At 47.2% G+C, this 20,017-nt stretch overlaps 1 protein-coding gene across 2 annotated transcripts; it reads right to left on the reverse strand.

The window, feature by feature from the left end:
* Positions 1-448: 448 nt before the first annotated feature.
* LOC123151221 (squamosa promoter-binding-like protein 17) lies at positions 449-5,322 on the reverse strand. Of its 2 annotated transcripts, none has more exons than XM_044570966.1 (3): positions 4,649-5,322; positions 1,445-1,578; positions 449-1,347 (listed from the first exon to the last, which is right to left on the reverse strand). In XM_044570966.1, the coding sequence occupies exons 1-3, from the start codon at positions 5,020-5,022 to the stop codon at positions 698-700; spliced, it is 1,158 nt and encodes a 385-aa protein (XP_044426901.1). In that variant the 5' UTR covers positions 5,023-5,322; the 3' UTR covers positions 449-697. The 2 variants fall into 2 exon arrangements, with proteins under 2 accessions (XP_044426901.1, XP_044426900.1); XM_044570965.1 differs by having other exon boundaries at positions 449-1,350; positions 4,649-5,313.
* Between the last annotated feature and the right edge of the window lie 14,695 nt (positions 5,323-20,017).

Raw genomic sequence — 20,017 nt, forward strand, 5'->3', positions numbered from 1 at the left:
CAATTATTTGTTCTCCTTTCTAAAGTGGGCTCCCTAATTTTGTTCAGACCTAAAGTCAGTCTTTGGAAACATCAAAGGTTTCAGCTTTACCATCAAACAAAATCAACAAGATCACAAAGATCTGGATCAGCATCCCAGCAAATGGTGACTGGAAAAAAGAGGAGATGCTTGGAACACATTCTCCTTGGCAGTCTCTGTCACATGAAAGCAGGTGCTGATGTTTTGGAGAGAATATACCAGAGTTGTCACCAGTCACCACTAATGTGTTCTTTTGGAGTAAAGAAGCTACCGCATTGCTTGATCTCACTTTCTCACCTCGGCCAGCCCATCAACAAGACACCACCGGTGCTGAGAGCATGCTGCAAAGCCACGCGGTGTGCTTGTGGTCTCTTAACTTTGCATGCATAAACAAGAACAGATTCCTGGCAATGCAGGATTAACAAGGGAATAATACGCCGAGTCAAAGTCCTCGGCAAGCATACCGATACTTGAAATTCATGGAGGTTTACATCACATGGGCGCAAATAGTTTGGAGTTTTCATGGACATTATGCATAAGGAAGAAATCAGTCGCCTGCCACTTCGGAGCCCTTCCTTCCCATACCGGTGACCAGAAGGGAAAAATGAACGGCAGACAGGGGCTTCTTCAGTTCCATGCTTCCCTGCGCAGACTTAGGGTAACGTAGTTGGAATGGCCCCTACAGGGACCAGTTGGACGAGCTGCCGGGGTGGTCGAACGCGCCGCCACTGCTGCCGTGATCGCCGCCGCGTGGCCCAGGCGCCGGCCTGTTCCCCTGCAGGGCGAGCTCGAGCTCGCCTGAGAAGTGGCCGTGCTGGCTAGAGCCTGCTGGGTGGTGCACCTCGTGGAGCTGGACGTCATGTGGCAGCTGCTGATGCGGCGCGTTCCGGCCGCCTTCATGGCCCCGGGAGCCACCCCAGGGGCTCGCCGGCGGCGGCATGTAGTTACTCGCCATGATGGAGGGTGACACTCCCACAGGGTGGCCATCGAAGCCCGCGGACCGGTGGTCGTGGCTGGCACCGTGGGGGGTGTTGTCCCATGGCTGAGTTGACAGAAGAGAGAGAGCACAGCTGGAGTCGGCGGCGACCCCTGCGAGACACCCACCTGGAGGGAGCTCTGGGCCGGGGAAGCCGCCGTGGCTGCTGTATGCATGGTGGTGGCCGTATCCCGTGCCTGCACCTGTGTGAGGACGCAGGTCTAGGTTGCCTTGCCACTGGATTTCACCAGGCATCCGGTAGCCTAGTCGAGCCCCCGGCCAGGCATCCCGCACGCTGCTCGGAACTCTTGGGTACGAGAAATCCAGCAGGTAGCTTCTGAACCTGCCGGGTTCTTCTGCACCAAGAACCACAAGAGCAAATCAGCAAATGCAACTGGACCAATAGTGATCGGTGAGAGCAAGTTTGGCAAATCAGCAGCTGCTGCTCACCAAAGGATGCAGCGAGTCGCCCGTAGCGTGTTGCGAGAGGGCCGGGGGGTGCCTTCCTCCGGCGTTCGTTGTGGCCTGCGAGGCGTCTGCGGCAGCTGCGTTTTCCTTGATCGAATTCAGGCAACTGGTGGAACCTGAGAAATTCGAGCAGAGAATTAGTGGTACAACCCTCATTCAGGCAACTGGTGCAACCCTCCTCAACTGAATTTACCTGAGAGGTATGATGAGTGATGACCGAATAAAAGTTATGGGATCCAAATCTCACAGGGTCTCATTGTATATGATCAAACAAAACAAAAATCAAGTTGATGCAATACACGATGGGTACTACTAACGGTACTAAAAATTTCAGTAGAGTTTGGAATACAAATTTATTAACAAAGATATAGCAAAGCTGCTCAAGTACTACATGCTCCCTATATATATTAGCATATCTTGGGAACAAACAAGCATAATGGAAAACAACAGGTCTGGTCAAAAGGGCGTGGTAATGCCAAGAATGTCTCTCTTCTTAATATAGCAGTACTGAGCATCCCATTAAGCAACATTATCTTAACGGCCTTCATAATCACACCCCGTACGTGGAAAAACAAGCCCCGGAAAAGAAACGGAGAAAGGAACCGTACATGTGTAAAGAAGATTGTAATCATTCATACAGATGTGAGATGTCTGGCTTAACACAATCAATAATGCACCTCACCAAGGTGCAAGGGGCAAAGGGATTGTCCATCAAGTGTGGAGGGAGATATCATTTCAGCTTAAGCTTTTCTGATTATGCCTCTCGTCAGAGACACGCTGGACATTAGCACAACTCAGACATTCATAAGTTTCGTAAAAGAACTAGAGCCAGAGAACATAAGTCATTTCGCTTATAAACTACTCCCTCCGTTCCTAAATACTCCATCCTTTCCGAATTACTCGTCGCAGAAATGGATGTATCTAGATGTATTTTAGTTCTAGATACATCAATTTCAGCGACGAGTAATTTGAAACAGAGGGAGTATTTGTCTTTTTAGAGACTTCAAATGGACTACCACATACGGATGTATATAGACATATTTTAGAGTGTAGATTCATTCATTTTGCTCCGTATGTAGTCACTTGTTGAAATCTCTAGAAAGAAAAATATTAGGAACGGAGGGAGTATAGAACTTATTATGAAAACAAGTAGGGCTGAATGTTGTTGATGTAGTTCACTGTAAGCGTGACTGTAACGTTGCTGCACATGTTTTAGCAGCGCATGGTGTTGGCATGGGGAATGGCTGCATAGAGATATGGCTAGGCCATTTTCCTGCATTTGTCTCTGACATTGTAATTGGCGAGATGCCAGGTACAATATTGTAATGCATTACTTGTGTTTTCCTTTCAAAAAAAAACATTGCAATGGGTTGTTAGTGAATGAAAAATTACGGAATGATTGGTAACTGCCCTTTCAACTGGCAAACTGAAATCTAATGTACTGTACATATTTTTTGAATGTGTCTATCTAAACTGAACATTTCTCATCAATATGGGGAAATGTACTTTGGTTCCTGGGTGTATATACAACTCATATGAGAAAAAAATTAATATGTAAATAAAAGTCAAAAAAGTTTTGAAGCTTTTTTAGAGTAAACTTGACTTTCTTTTGCACCAGTATGTAAATTTTCATGAATAAAAAACCAGCGTTGACTTCAGGGCATTTTTTTGGCTATTATAGATCACTATTCACACTATTTTGGCTGGAAAATTTGTTTTTTTTTTCAAAAGAAGTCAATGGGGTTTTTCTTTTTATGATTTTTTTACAAGTACAGTGGAAGATTAAGTTTATTTCAAACATATTTTCAGTATCTATATTCAACCAGTTCTTTTCCCCTCCTTCCCGTTGTTCACACCATGAGCGCACCAACATCCCGAGCATACACAGTACTGTGCAATAAGAGGGGGGCAAAAAAATAAATCCAAAATAGTTAATCAATGTGTATGCTTTGTTTTTTCAGTTAAAGTGATGGTAATTAATAACACAATTAAACAATTTGAGCCACAAGCCATTCGCCCATTTACAAAGAAATTTTCAACAAAGGAAATACAAAGAAGTTGAATAGCACATATAAACATCTGTAACCCCTAAAAAAACATATAAACATCTGTAATGCAGTCTTTGGGTTTTCTAACCTAGGTAAAACCGGAAATAGTTTACAGAAAGTTACATGTCGCGTAGAAAGTCAGCTATCTAAAGAGAGAAGTGTCATGGTGCTCGCATTTATTTCAGGATTTCCGACAATGCGCAGTCTCTAGAAGATGCTCATAGGGATTGGGTCTGCGGGTGTATTCATAAGATGGGTGTATGCGCATATATATGAGCGTGGTCTGTACCGTGTTAAAAAAACTAAAGAGAGAAGCTTGCCCCTCACAAAAAGAAAAGGAGCTTGAGTTGAACCGAATATGGACTAACCTACCAACCTATGACGACGCAGAATGCTACTCCCTCCGTCCGGGAATACTTGTCATCAAAATGAATAAAAGGGGATGTATCTAGATGTATTTTAGTTTTAGATACATCATTTTTTGTCCATGTTGATGACAAGTATTTTCGGACGGAGGGAGTACAATGGAAGATCGTTATTTCTCACTGTTCCTGATTTGATTTGACCATTTTTAGAACTAATTATACGAAATGGATAGTTTTTGGACTACCACGAATCGGCTACTAGTAAACAACCAAGTACTAGTATAGTAGATAAGCTAGCTAGAGGAATCTTATGCAAAGCAACCGGAAGGCAGGGATGTCACATCACTGAAAACATATCAATCAGTCTACCAACTTAAGAACTATCATCAGCACACTCAAATATAGAATACAAAGTATAGTAAGCTGCTACAAGCAATGGCCGTAATAATAAGTAAAAAAAGTCGCTAACACCCAACCCAATGAAAGAAGCTTGTGAAACTAATTAGACGCAAAGCAATTGACAGAAGCGGAAGGCCCCACCAAGCTAAGTTTGTCACAATGATACTACTACTGGAGTACTACTATACCTATTAATACTTGGGCTACAGTTGACCTAATGTGGACAGAAGGAAACCTTGAACAAGAAGCCAATAAAAAATGGCTAGGAATAAAACATGTATTACTACTAGAGAATACGTCAAGAAATTGGCGGGGAGAAGACAGAAGAGAAACGCGGCGAGAGAGGAGGCGGAGGTGGGAGGAGAAATGGTGACCTGCTGCACTGCTGGCAGAAGCGCTGCTCGAGGCCGGCGACGACGACGCGGGGCTCCTTGGTGTGCATGGAGCACACCTTGTGGCGGCAGTGGTATTGCTTGGCGCCGCTCAGATCCACGCCGCACCCCTCCACCTGGCACCGCGGCGGCGCGGAGCCGGACGCTCCCCCGGCGGCCACGGCCTTCCCCTTCCTCCCGCCGCCCGCGGGCGGCTTGGACGAGGACGCATTAACGCCGCCACTGCCACCGCCGGGGCCCGTGCTGTCCTCGAAGTAGATCTTCTTGCCGAACTTGAGCCCGTGGCGCTGCTGGTCGTCCCCGCCCCCTCCGCCGCTCCCGTCGCCGCCGCCGCAGCCGCCGCTGCCAATCTCCATTGCGGCGCCTGTCGTCGGCCCTAGCTAGCTCGTGGTGCGCTGGCGATGCTGGTCGTGGAAGTGGAGGTGGAACACTGCTCTTGCCTGCTTGCTGGCCCCCCTCTCCTCTCCTCTCTCGAGGGAGAGAGGGGAAAGAGGGAGAGTGGCGACGACGGGGGGAAACACACGCACACACACGAGTGACCAGGCTTCGCCCTTCAAATTAAAACCCCCGTCTCTCTCTCTCTCTCCCTCCCTCCTGACCCGTTGGTGCGACAGCCTAGTGTGGGTCTCTCCCTCTCTCTCTCAACTTGTCATGGTAGCTATAGTCACCACTCACCAGCACCTTTTGCTTTGCTCCCTCTAGGGCCTCCGCCTCAGGTCCTCGTCAGTCGACGAGTGATGCTCGGGATGCGCCTCTTGCCATGCTGGGTAAAACGGCTGCGCGCGGTGCGTGGGGGTTGGGTTTTGTGGACGCGGATCCTCTGCCGTGCGGCAGGGTGCCATTCGGCGATTGACAGGTGGGCTCGCTGTGAATCAGCCCCACATGCTAGTGTCCCCAACGGCGTGTAACGTAAGTTAGGGGAGCTGCTTCCGGGTTTTGTATGCCCGTGCATGCCGGGGAGAAGTACGTATGGTGAAAAGGCTGTGCCCCCCTGCCTATTCATGCCATCTTTGGCATTGGCTGCGTCGCCTGCCTCCACTTATCAAATCACGCAGGGCCGAGAGGAGGTGAGAGAGCAGCGCCCTGCATCTCTGCGTCTGCGTCTGCGGCTGCCACCGCCAACGCAGCGCAGCGCAGCAGTGCCATGAATGAACAGCACGGCCGTGATGGCAGCGCCAGGCCGCCGCAGCTAGCGTCTCCCCACAGTAGATGTTTCCCATGGGGGGCCAGCTCCCTCCCCTCCCCCTCTCTCCCTTCCTTTAACACCGGGTCTGTAGCTGCTGCCTCCTAGTAGACCTGTGAGTGGCAGAATTGGTAGGTATTAATGTCGCTGTTCATCAGTAGTGCTCCATTTTGGGAGTAGAAAGTTTACCCACTCGCCAGCGTGACTAGTTACCTCAGGGTTAAAATCGGGAAACAGGGCTACGGGCTACTACTACAGCGAGCGAGCGAGTGAGTGTGGATGGGATGTTTCTTTTTTGCCCTTTTGTGGTAAAAAGAATCACACGGGTTTCCGCCCAGCTTTACCTTTGCATGAGCTCATGTGCACGCGCCTTTTCCATTTCCTACGTGCAAAACCGCTATCCTACTAGTACTGCACAATCTTATTGTGGAGACTGGCGGAGGGGAATTTTTGGTCTATGGGGACATATGCACCCTATATGGGGAAAAAATTAGTAATTCAACAAAAAGTCAAAAATTTCTGAAAATATTTTTGAAATAAACTTGACCTTCTATTGTACTCGTGAGAAATAAAATCCACAAAAAAATATATCCTTTTGACTTCTTTTCAAAAAAGACAATTTTTTGGCTAAAATAGTGTGAATAGTGACCTATAATAGCAAATAAATTTTGTCTTTTTTGCTGTGAGGTCAACTTTTTTTTTCGTCGACATTTATATGTCAGTGCAAAAGTAAGTCAAGTGTTTTGTCAAAATAGTTCTTACCTATTTTGACTTTTTATTAAAATATTAAAAAAAATCCCCATATAGGGTGCATATACAACCAGGAACCAAAGTGTATTTCCCGAAGACTGGCCCTCTACATTCTCTTGGAGAAATACGAGTAGGTTCATGGGAGTGCACCCAAGTCCGCAATGATTGAAAAAAAAATTCAAAAATGTCTGATTTGTTGGGGCAAATTTTGACAAATGTTTTGAGTGCTTGCAAAGTTCATCATGGAATGGCATCCATAGAAGCCGTGTCAAAGAAAAGAAAATCAATGTCATTCCATGATGAACTTTGCAAGCACTCAAAAGTCAAAACATTTGTCAAAGTTTGTAAAGAAAAAACATTTTTTTGGAGTTTACTGTTCATTCCAATTCATTTGAGCTCGAGTTAAGAAACATTGGAGTTTATTGTTCATTTGGGCTCGAGCAAAGAATACCCGGTGAGTTCCTGCATGAATTGGTTGATGAAATTTGGGTTGGTAACATGAGAACCAAAATTAAACATACACATGACTTATTAATTTTGATTATGTATTGTTGTAAAATATTTATTGAATATAATTAGAATAATTGAATGGAAAACATTTTTCCATGCATGGCTAAATGTTGTGGTGGGGTTTTTCCACGTGTGATTGCATGTTGATACAGACGTTATAATTGTATGATGAGGTGGAATACTTGCATGTCGAGATAAATACATTAGTGGTCATGACTCCCTTAGGTATACAGGATTCTGTTGTTTCTTTAGGGCATCTCCAAGACAGGTATCCATTCCGATCTTGTTCAGATTGTCAGGTCCGGACACTTTTTTTTTACAATTCAACGAGCTTTGCCATCTGGGTCCGGACAATTTGGAATCCTACAATCTAAAACCGAGGGGAAGATCAACGGAGCGTATTGTCCTCCACATTGAACCGACAGCTCAACCCTCTCTTTTTCTTGGGATATCCTTCTCGTGTGCATTGTGAAGATAAGGTCAGTTGAAGCCTTTTAGGCATTTCAAAGGTGTGCAAGAGCCCACTACCTATTAGGGTTATGACCTAGGGTCATTTTGAACTTTACTCACGCGAGGAAAGGCGGATGTTAGCCTCTGATCCAGCAGCCACCAAGCAAAGCGACGAATCTGAGTCAAGCCTACATTAGAGGGAGAGAGAGAGAGAGAGAGAGACGAAGGAAGAAGTTTGATATCAAGTAAAGGGAGCTCCTCCCCAAGGTTTTGAAGTTCAGATCCATCACCTTGTCCCCTTCCACCATCTTTGGTGTGATTGTTTCAATCCCTAATTCTTGCAACCCCAAAATTTATTGTTGCTATCCAAGATGCATAATCTTGATGTACAAGATCATCTAATGCTATCTAAAGAAGAACTTGTTGTATCCAACATTTTATAATAGTGGAAGAAGATTAGGGTGGCTTCGACTCGTGGTTTTTTCCCTCATGTTGAGGAGTTTTCTACGTAAAATATGATGTCTTTGTGTTGATGCTTGTTGTTTTACTTTTGGCTTGAGAGCACATAGGACTATTCCTACCTGCTTGCTTGCTAAAATCAATTAGTACTTGTCCTAACTAGCTGATGTTTGCAACCCAAGACTTGTCCTGTGTTCATGCTAAACATAGTATCTTCATATATGCTTGATACATATGTTTTCTTCCGTGCTAAACAGTGATCCTTGAATTAGCACATGATGTGATGCTGAGATTACTTTGTTTCCACTACACTTTTAGACCACAAGTGTGTGCTATTCCCAACTATTTTTAATTGCTCCCTTCACTCTCAGTCTCCACTCCACTCCACACAAACTCTACGTGCCCAATGATGGTAAAAAGATGAATGCCGAGGAGTGTGAGCGTTTCTTGGCAATGTGGCTGCTCATCATCTTTCGGTCTGCTCGGTTGCCGCCCAATGCCATGGTCAAGAAAATGACCGCTGAGGAAAGCGAACTTTGTCGAGCAATGTTGTTGCTCGACTGCTTCTAGTATGCTCAGCTGCTGCCCGTACAGGGCGATGGATCTCGCGAGAGTTCGGGCTCCCATCCACGCCACAGTGGGCGACCCTGTCCGCAACACCTCTTCGCTACATGTCGCCTGGGACGTTGTCCTCCACCACGATGGTGTCTTCCTTCTTCAAGCGGGAGCCAGACTCCGACTGACAATGTCGATTGGTCAAACATTGCGTGGGAGCCATCTCCGCCATAGGAGTCTGAGTTTGAGCGGTAGCTCCGAAGGCGCTCCAGAACCAGCTCATCAAAATGCCCCCTGACAGTGACCTAGACTAAGGGGTACTAACCTATACGACCCACAGTCCATCGGCCGAGCTCACGGCCCATCGATCATTACAAGGAAGGGCTTCGGAAGCTCTGAACCTCGGTGTGATCAAGATGGACACCTCCAAAGACTTGACGTGTACTTCTAGGATAGCTCAATAACCGGCCTGATGGCAACTAACCATATGTGTAACCCAGGTATCCCTGGTGCATATATGATCCGTGGGGTTTAGTGTTTAGAGACACGATTACCAGCCTTATGGTTTAGAACACAATCATATGATCGCGAGGTAGATCATCTTGTACTATGTACTCTATCATATCAATACAATCAAACCAGGACGTAGGGTTTTACCTCTTGAGAGGGCTCGAACCTGAGTAAACATCCTCTCCCTTCGTACCCTATTATCATTGTGCCTACACCTACAAATCGGGACCCCCTACCCAAGATCTGACAATTTTAGCACGACATTAGTGTCCCATACAGGTCCAGCTATTTGGTCGCTCTAGAATAATGGAGGCATTGATCAACGATCATACCCAAAGCGGCGTATCTCCCATGCCGGACCTTCAAGTCATCGGATCTACCGAGAAGCAAAAATGCATCGGATCACCCCCTCCTCCCTCAAGAATTGAAGGGTGACGATATCGAATCTATAACTGAGCCTCATGCTCTATCCCCTAACCCGACCGAGGATCTCAACATGCAAACGAGCCACGATTCGACACACCAATTGTTAGAGGCCGATGAGATTGGCCAATCAAAAGAAGCTTGGAGCTCGGACCCAAAGGATAGCCCTGTCAATCCAACCTCGGCACAACAAACTCGGATGGAGCACTTCGGAGCGTCAAGCCCACAATGCATAGGGGTCAAAATTTTGATCCCGCCCACCCCCACACCGAATACTGCACGAATAACTTGGGGCACTCGATGCCTGGGATCTAATCTACGTAAAGCAACAATCGAACGAGACAGTCCAACATTTTGGATGCGCTTCCTGTTTGTCAAGAACAAAATTCCAGGTTGTTGTGACTTAGAGATCTTGGTGGCTTTTCGCCACAACTGCCATGATGAGGGCATACTTAACGCCCTCGCTCACAGATACGTTCAAACTTTTTTCGAGCTATCAAACTTGGTATCAAGATTTTTCGTCATGGAGGATGCCTGGTTGGCTCAAATGGAGCAGAAGGATTCAATTCGCGTTGAAGTAGCAAAACACAATAGGCATATACGTCTAGACGAGCGCTCTCAACGCTCTAAGATAGAAGTGCCATCACGGAAAAGAAAGAAGCCCGCGACATGGCCAAAACTTGCGCTCGATAAACTCCTGGATCAACCATGCCCAATCCACTCCATTTTGTTAAACACAAATCCCACTCATAGTCTTCAGACTTGCTGGGTGATTAAACATGTGGCAAAGGAAGGAGAGGATCTCCTCATAGCAAGTGTGCAACACTATGTTCTGATGAGGATGATATCTTGATGATCTATGAAACCCATCCATCAAGGAACAAGAGAAAGCAAGCCCTTCACGAGATCAGCCATGTTCAACATGTGGCGACACTAGATAAGTGGTCGGACGTGCCTATCACCTTTGGGAAGCTGGACAAGACAAGGACCGGCCCGAGCCGAGGATCGGCAGCCCTAGTCCTCAACCGGATAGTGGACGGATGTCGTTTACGTAAAGTTTTGATGGATGGCGGCAACAGTCTAAACATAATATACAAAGAGACTCTACAAAAGATGAAGTGCGATAGATCACGCATCGAACCAAGCTATACCACATTCAAAGGGATATCCCAGGGAAAGAGGCGCAGTGCAATGGCAAGATCACCCTAGATGTTGTATTCGGTACTCCCAACAACTACCGCTCCGAAGAGTTAATCTTCCACATTGTGCCCTTCTGATGTGGTTTCCATGCTCTCTTGGGCCATGAGGCATTCACAAGATTCAACGCCGTCCTACATTACGCCTATATGAACCTCAAGATGCCAGGGCCCAATGGCATGATCACTATAGCAAGCAACCCAGACACAGCTCTTCGAGCCAAGAATAAAATGGCATCACTGGCCCTGGAATCCTTGGCCGAGGCCTTCGCGGCCAAGGAGCTAACAACTTTGTGTGCCACCGTTCATAGAGATGATGTCATCCTCGACAAAAGATCTAAACCGACATCATTCAAACTAGCTGAACCTTCGGGACACAGCTGGACCAAGTGGTGGACGAGGCATTGCGCTCCTTCCTCCATGAAAACTAGGACATTTTTGCCTGGCACCCCACAGATATGCCAGGAATTCGAAGACACCTAGTCGAGCACAACCTGAATATTATAGAGGGCTTTAAACCTATCAAACAGGTGCTTCGCCGATTCTTTGAGTCGAAGAGACATGCTATGGGTGAGGAACTGGCCAAATTATTTGAGGCTGGATTCATCCGAGATACTAAACACCCCGAGTGATTGGCTAACTTGGTCATGGTACCTAAGAAGGATAAATCATGGCGCTTTTGTGTTGATTTCAAGGACCTCAACAAGGCTTTTCTGAAAGACCCTTTCCCATTACCACGTATTTATCAGATCGTAGACGCCACGATAGGGCATGATTCTTTATTTTTCCTGGACGCCTACTTGGGGTGTCATTGATTAAAAATGAAAGAGTCTGATCAAGCTGCAACAACCTTCATAACTCCATACGGGCCATTCCGCTCCAACACAATGCCCTTCGGTCTAAAGAACGCACCAGCGTATGATTCAAACATGCCTGGAACATAGATCGGTAGAACTGTGGAAGCCTACTGATGGCAGATTGAAGCTACGTCGGTATTTCCCCAAAGAGGAAGGGATGATGTAGCACGACAGCGGTAGGTATTTCCCTCAGATATGAAACCAAGCTTATCGAACCAGTAGGAGGACCAAGCAACACAACGTAAATAGTACCTGCACACAAATAACAAATACTCGCAACCCGACGTGTAAAAGGGGTTGTCAATCCCTTTCGGGTAGCGGCACCTCAAGATAGGAAAACCGACGTGAGATAAAATTGTAGTAGATTGATAGATCGAACGCCAAATAAAATAAATAAGAATAAAACACAGAAAGGTATTTTTGTATTTTTGGTTTAATAGGTATGAAAATAAAAGCAAAGGAAAAGTAGATCGCAAAGGCAAATAATATGAGAAAGAGACCCGGGGGCCGTAGATCTCACTAGTGGCTTCTCCCGAGAAAAATAGCAAACGGTGGGTAAACGAATTACTATTGGGCAATTGATAGAACTTCAAATAATCATGACGATATCCACGCAATGATCATTATATAGGCATCACGTCCAAGATTAGTAGACCGACTCCTGCCTGCATCTACTACTATTACTCCACACATCGACCGCTATCCAGCATGTATCTAGTGTATTAAGTTCATGGAGAAACGGAGTAATGCAATAAGAACGATAACATGATGTAGACAAGATCTATCTATGTAGAGATATACCCCATCGTTTTATCCTTAGTAGCAACGATACATACGTGTCGGTTCCCCTTCTATCACTGGGATCAAGCACTGTAAGATCGAACCCACTACAAAGCACCTCTTCCCATTGCAAGATAAAATAGATCAAGTTGGCCAAAAAAAAACCAAACATCGGAGAAGAAATACGAGGCTATAAGCAATCATGCATATAAGAGATCAAAGAAACTCAAATAACTTTCATGGATATAAAAAGATATATCTGATCATAAACTCAAAGTTCATCAGATCCCAACAAACACATCGCAGAAGAGTTACATCATATGGATCTCCAAGAGACCATTGTATTGAGAATCAAACGAGAGAGAGGAAGCCATCTAGCTACTAACTACGGACCCGAAGGTCTATAAAGAACTACTCACACATCATGGGAGAGGCACCCATGGAAGTGGTGAACCCCTCCGTGATGGTATCTAGATTGGCTGTGGTGGTTCTGGTCTCTGTGCTGGCTGTAATTGATTTTCGTCGACTCCCCTAGGGTTTTTGGAATATTGGGGTATTTGTAGAGCAAAGAGGCGGTCCGGGGGGCACCCGAGGTGGGCACAACCCACATGGGCGCGCCTGGGCCTCCTAGCGCGCCCTGGTGGGTTGTGCTCCCCTCGGAGCACCCCCCAGGCGCTGCCTTAGCCCATTGGGTTTCTTCTGGTCCATAAAAATCTCTGTAAAGTTTCGTTGCATTTGGACTCCGTTTGATATTGATTTCCTGTGATGTAAAAAACATGCAGAAAACAACAACTGGCACTTGGCACTATGTCAATAGGTTAGTACCAAAAATGATATAAAATGACTATAAAATGATTATAAAACATTCAAGATTGATAATATAACAACATGTAATAATAAAAAATTATAGATACATTCGAGACGTATCAGCATCCCCAAGCTTAACTCCTACTCATCCTCGAGTAGGTAAGTGATAAAAACAGAATTTTTATGTGGAATGCTTCCTAACATGTCATATCATATTCTTTTCTTTATAGCATTGACATTTGGACTTTTATATTGTTCAAAGCAATAGTCTAGTTTTGACATGATAACTTAAATACTCAAGTATATCAACAAGCGACCATGTCTTTCAAAATATCAACGGTAAAATAAGCTATCCCTAGCCCATCATGCTCAATCATTGATCCATTTATGAAACACACTCGCATATTAACTACACCCAATGCTCAAGTATGATCATAGTGCCTCCTAGTTGGTGCTTTTATAAGAGAAGATGGAGACTCAAATTCAAAATAAAAATTGCATAAAGTAAAATAAAGGCCCTTTGCAGAGGGAAGTAGGCATTTGTGGAGGTGCCAGAGCTCAAAGCGAAAAATTTAGAGATAAAAACATTTTGGGAGGTGTGTCCTTCCCACCAACGAAAACGGCTTGGAGTTCCCAACACTTTCCATGCTAGATATATCATAGGCGGGTCCCAAACAGAAAATAAAGTTTATTCCTTTTTCCATCATACTTTCACTTTCCATGGCTAACCGTATCCACGGGTGCCTTCCATACCAACACTTTCCAAGGAATTTATTATTTGACAACATAAAGTAAATTCATTTTTCATTTCGGGATTGGGCATCCCTAATACCTTTGCCTTACTCTCGTGTAATGGCAAGTGAATAAACACTCATTGTGAGAATAACACATCTAGCATGGAAAATATTAGCTACCCCTCACCGCTCCGCGAGCGGTACGAAGACACAAAAGAGAAGTTTATTTTAAAAATTAGAGATGGGACGTACAAATTTGCTTAGAACGGCAAAAGAATACCGCAAATAGGTAGATATAGTGGACTCATGTGGCAAAACTGGTTTAAAGGTTTTGGATGCACAAGTAGTGATCATACTTAGTGCAAAATGAAGGCTAGCAAAAAGATTGAGAAACGACCAACCAAGAAATGAATAATCTCATAAGCGAGTGTCGGTGTCAAAACCGGCAGATCTCGGGTAGGGGGTCCCGAACTGTGCGTCTAGGCCGGATGGTAACAGGAGGCAAGGGACACGAAGTTTTACCCAGGTTCGGGCCCTCTCGATGGAGGTAAAACCCTACGTCCTGCTTGATTAATATTGATGATATGGGTAGTACAAGAGTAGATCTACCACGAGATCGAAGAGGCTAAACCCTAGAAGCTAGCCTATGGTATGATTGTTGTTCTGTATGTTGTCCTACAGACTAAAACCCTCTGGTTTATATAGACACCGGAGAGGGTTAGCGTTACACAAAGTCGGTTACAATGGTAGGAGATCTAATATCCGTATCGCCAAGCTTGCCTTCCACGCCAAGGAAAGTCCCTTCCGGGCACGGGGCGGAGTCTTCAATCTTGTGTCTTCATAGTCCAGGAGTCCGGCTGAAGGTATAGTCCGGCCATCCGGACACCCCCTAATCCAGGACTCCCTCAGTAGCCCCCGAACCAGGCTTCAATGATGATGAGTCCGGCGCACAGATTGTCTTCGGCATTGCAAGGCGGGTTCTCCTCCAAATTCTGTGTACCTGTTGAATAAAGTTCGGTTTCTTGTAGATGTTGCGCTCCTTGGCTTCTACGCCCAATAATGGCCGCTTCCCACGTGTCAAACGAATATGAAAAGTCTGAGTGTTTTTACATTCACACCCCTAGCCGCGTAAATGAGCTGACCTATTTAAGGGGACGAGGATTTAGATCCAAACCACATCTTCCCCCCTTCGCGAGTGTTCATCAGAGCGCATCCGACAAAGGTCCATTCCACCATGGCCAGCCGTCGCGACTCCTCCTCTCACCCTTCCAACCCTCAGCCTGGATACTGGGAGAGATGCTCCATCCCGCATAGCAAGCTAGTGACGCTCCAGACCAAGGGATTTCTCCCCCCGGCCTATATGGTCCCGGTTCAAGCCGGCCTTGCCATCTATAATGGCGGAGAGCAAGCGGAGAGCGCCCCTAATCCCTCCAAAGGAGAGTGGGTGTGCCTCGTCCCTTATTTAATAAGGGGGCTCGGATTTCTAATCCATCCATTTCTCCGGGGGCTCCTGGAGTTCTATGGCCTCCAGCTACACAATCTCACGCCTGCCTCCGTATTGCATATTGCAGGCTTTGTAGCCCTCTGCGAGCTGTTTTTGGGTATCGAGGCTCATTTCGGGCTATGGAAAAGGTTATTCTGCCTTGTGCCCCGCTCTAAGGAGGGGTCAATGTATCAAGTGGGCGGAGCCAAAGTGTGGCGCATCACCGGGACCGGATATCTGTCCGGAACCCCAAAGAAGGCGTCTGAAGACTGGCCCTCGGAATGGTTTATATAGAAGACGTCCCGCTGCCGGATCCTGTCCGGATCGGCCTCTCTGAATTCGACAGTGCTCCCTTAAAGAAGCGCCTAAGCTGGCGTCCATGGAGCCCTCAGAGGGAAAGTGACAGGGACATCATTTACCTGATGGGCCGAATAAGACTGTTAGCCCATTCCGGACTAACCATGATCGGGGTTATGGCCGAATGCATTATGCGGGGGGTGCAACCGCTTCAATATAGAAGCCACCCCATGTGGGACTTCAACGGGGAGGACGACGCCACCCGCTACGGCCGTAAGGGGCCAGATTCAGCTGCCGCTCTACTAAAGATCTTGTCCACTTTGTACAAGGGAGAAGAGGAGGAATTTCTCCGCGTCAACCCACAGGGTGGATTCTCTATGCACAATCCCCCAAGCTAGGTAAGCGGTCGTATTTACTTGCCCATCCGTTTTGTATTACCATTGTTAAATATTCAGTCTGACGACTTCAACGCAGGAACTGCGCCAGGCTGTTAAGGAAATAAGCAGCCCTCCTCCACAACCCGAGGACCCAGGACGGTCCCTCGACCCGGCCTCTCAAGAGGATCCGGACATATCTATGGAGCTAATTGATGGAGTGTTCCATCAATTGAGCAAGGACAACGCCTTGGTGGCCATTACGGCCGATTACCCAGGGCTAATCACGGCCTCCCAGGTAACTGAGATCGAAGTCCCAGTACCCCGAATAGGTGTCCGCCCTCTCGTGTTTTCAGTTTCCTGATTACAACCGAACTTTGCAGGGGAGGTTTTTAAAGCGGAAGGCCGAACCTGCGGCGACAAGCCAACAAGGGGCCGCAGGGCCCCGTGGGCAGAAAAGAAGTGCAGTTCGGACCGAGGCGTGAGCGCAAAGGTATGGCGCGCCCCCTTATCCCAGGTGTTATACCTTCGAGGCACATTGACACTCGTGCTTTCTTCAGGACAAAGAGACCTCGCCGGACTATATCCGGAGAGGCTTCCAATCGCGCCTCCACCAGCCAGGCTCCAAAGCCTGGCCCGGAGGCGGAGGCGAACGCAAGGCGCGTGCCAGACGCTCCTCCGACGGAGGATGTGGATGGGTTGTGTGCCACCAACTCTGAGGTGGAGAGTGCCATGAACCACAGGCGTCGCCGGACAATTCTTCGCGACGCTTGTTTCTCTCAAGGGGCATTAGATGCATTCAACTCGGGAGATGCGTACCTCCATGCCACTCAAAATGGTCTAGCTAGAGCCACGGAGCAATATGTAAAAGACATACGGGTAAGAAAATTTTGGTAATTATATATATACCAGTAGCCCCCGAGACTTGAAATAGTTAGAATAAATGATTTAAGGATCATTTGTTATGCAGGTTCTTACAGAAAAGAATTCCCTACTGTCCAAGGAGCTGGAAGAGTGTAAAGCCCAACTTGAGGCCGCACTAGCCACGACAGGGGAGCCCAAGGAGACCCCCTCTGGTAATATACACTTCGAAAGATAAGTATTTTGCGAAGCACGGCATGGGTGCGAATCTGACGAATGATATTGCAGATGGTGCCGGGTTGAATCTAGAAAGGCAACACCTCCTACGCCAGCTAAAGGCTAGTGAGAAGGTGCTGACAAAGGTGAGGCGGGAGAAGAACGATCTCCAAGATGCCAACACCAAGCTGGGCGTCGAGCTGAAAGATGTTCGTGCCCAGCTGTCAGACTCCGTGAAGGAGAATCAGCAGCTTCAGCACGGCATATTTAGTAAGTGTTTGAACGAACCTTTGAAAGAAAGTTCGGCGGGGAAGTTGACTAACAGAGCAATGTATGTAGGTGTGCTAACAGGTCGTCCTGCAGAGGAGATGCCCGGTTCTATGGGTGACCTTCTTCCCGAGCTCTCGCAACTGCTCGATCGAGTTCAGCAGGCGATGCAAGGCGTCGCCCAGGCCCTGTGGACATCCGTCTCCATGCCCGAAGGTCTTGGAGAGCTTGCGGAGAAGCTAAAGGGAGCACAACGGCGCTTCCGATTGTGGAAGATATCGGCCTGCCGCCAAGGCGCTAGGGAGGCCTGGGCCATGGTGAAGACGCGATACGCAAAGGCTGACCCCAACCACATGGCCGAGGTCGGTCCTGTAGGGCCCGATGGGAAGGAGATCCCTGTAAGCTTAGTATACAGCCAAGTAGAGTTGGCTACAAAGTATTCCCAGCAGGACTGTAAATTAGACAGCCTGTTAGATGGTATTGAAGAGGAATACAATCAGTCAAAATGACTATGTAATTTAATTGACATCTATAATGCCTTCTAGCCGGATTGTAGATCATTTGTCATGGCCTACCTTTTCGCTTCAGCCTCGGGACCTGACGGTCCGGAGTGTGTCCGAATTCCCATGCGGTTATATAGGAACTGGGGAATGCATGGAGACCAGGCGTAGGGGTCATTAGTGCGTGAACAGACAAGTGCCCGACTAGTTATGTTATATTACATGGTTAGTAAGAAACATCTTCCAGGGAGAATAGTTCCGTTAGGGGTTCCTTTCCCTGGGAGGCATGCCCTAAGGTGCATGTCCATGCTGCGAAAAGAAACGCAAGAAAAACATCTGGATATTCCCTTAAGAACGCTAGCTTTCGGCTTCACCCAGTCTGAGGTACACGTCCGACTGACCCGGCAGTAACAATCGCAGAGGTGCTCCCTTTACCACCTAGCCGAACAATCAGGAACGTAGGGGTAAGCACAGGAGTCAGGCAACCCAGCTTGGCCAAAACTTAAGTCATATCGATGCATATAATGGTGAATAAAAGGTACATGCGGAAGTGTGACACATGTGTTGGGCATGAAGCCCGTATGAATAAGCTTCTGTTTAAAGAAGCCCCCAGGTTTAATGAGCGCGGATAGCGCGTCACTTTATGAGCCTTTAAAGGCTATAAGAGAGAGAGAGAGAGAGAGAGAGAGAGAAGAGAAATGTAAGACGGAAAATATATAAAAAATGGACAAAGGAAGGAGACGAACACAGAGTCCGGCGCTAGGCATAGAATCTTCGGAGACGGGCTGCGTTCCATGGGTTCGGCTCGAGTCGGTTATCCAATGCATCCCCCAGGCGGTACGCTCCACCAGTCAGGACTTGGTCAATTATGAAGGGACCTTCCCACTTGGGCTTGAGTTTGTCCTTTTTCTTGTCCGGTAGTCGTAGAACTAATTCGCCAACGTTGTAATTTTTGGCCCGTACTTCTCTTCTTTGGTATCTTCGAGCCTGCTGTTGATAGAATGCGGAACAGGCTTTTTCCATGTCACGCTCCTTCTCCAATGCGTCGAAGCTGTCCTGCCGATCGAGCTCGGCTTCTCTTTCTTCGTACATGCGCACTCGAGGTGAGTCATGAATTATGTCGCAAGGCAAAACTGCCTCTGCGCCGTACACCATAAAGAATGGTGTGTATCCGGTGGTATGATTCAGCGTGGTCCGCAACCCCCAGAGTACGGAGTCGAGCTCCTCTACCCAGTGCGTGTTAGATTCCTTGAGGGACCGCACTAATCTGGGTTTGATGCCTCTCATGATAAGACCATTTGCACGTTCGACCTGGCCGTTAGTTTGTGGGTGATAGACGGAAGCATAATCGAGCTTGATGCCCATGTTTTTGCACCAGAGTTTTACCTCGTCGGCTGTGAAGTTCGTGCCGTTATCAGTGATGATGCTGTGGGGGATGCCGTAACGGTGTACAACCCCGGATATAAAGTCTATCACCGGTCCGGATTCGACCGTCTTAACAGGCTTGGCTTCTATCCATTTGGTGAACTTATCCACCATGACCAGTAAGTATTTTTGCTTGTGGGTTCTGCCTTTAAGGGGTCCAACCATGTCAAGCCCCCAGACCGCGAAGGGCCAAGTAATGGGGATAGTTTGGAGGGCGGTGGGTGGCACATGGCTTTGGTTTGCAAAGAGTTGGCAACTGGTGCATCGTTGGACTAAGTCCTGAGCGTTTGCCTGGGCCGTCGGCCAATAAAAGCCTGTACGGAAGGCCTTGCTTACAAGGGACCGAGCTACAGCGTGATGACCTCCGAGTCCGGCATGAATTTCAGCCAGGAGGTTCCGCCCCTCCTCTTCGGAGATGCACCTTTGAAGGACTCCGGTAGTGCTTTTCTTATAAAGTTCTCCCTCGTGGACTCTGTAGGCTTTGGATCGCCGCACTATGCAGCATGCCTCATTTTGGTCCTCGGGGAGTTCCTGCCTAGTAAGGTAGGCGAGGAATGGTTCTGTCCACGGGGCGACGACGGCCATTATTACATGGGCTGAAGGTGTTATTTCATTGGCAGAGCCTCCGATTGTGTCAGGATGTTCGGTGTCGGGCAGTGCGGTTGGGTCCGGGCTATTATTGTTCGGCTCCCCTTCCTATACTACAGATGGCTT

This window comes from Triticum aestivum, chromosome 7A (assembly GCF_018294505.1).
Source record: "Triticum aestivum cultivar Chinese Spring chromosome 7A, IWGSC CS RefSeq v2.1, whole genome shotgun sequence".
NCBI lineage: Eukaryota > Viridiplantae > Streptophyta > Magnoliopsida > Poales > Poaceae > Triticum > Triticum aestivum.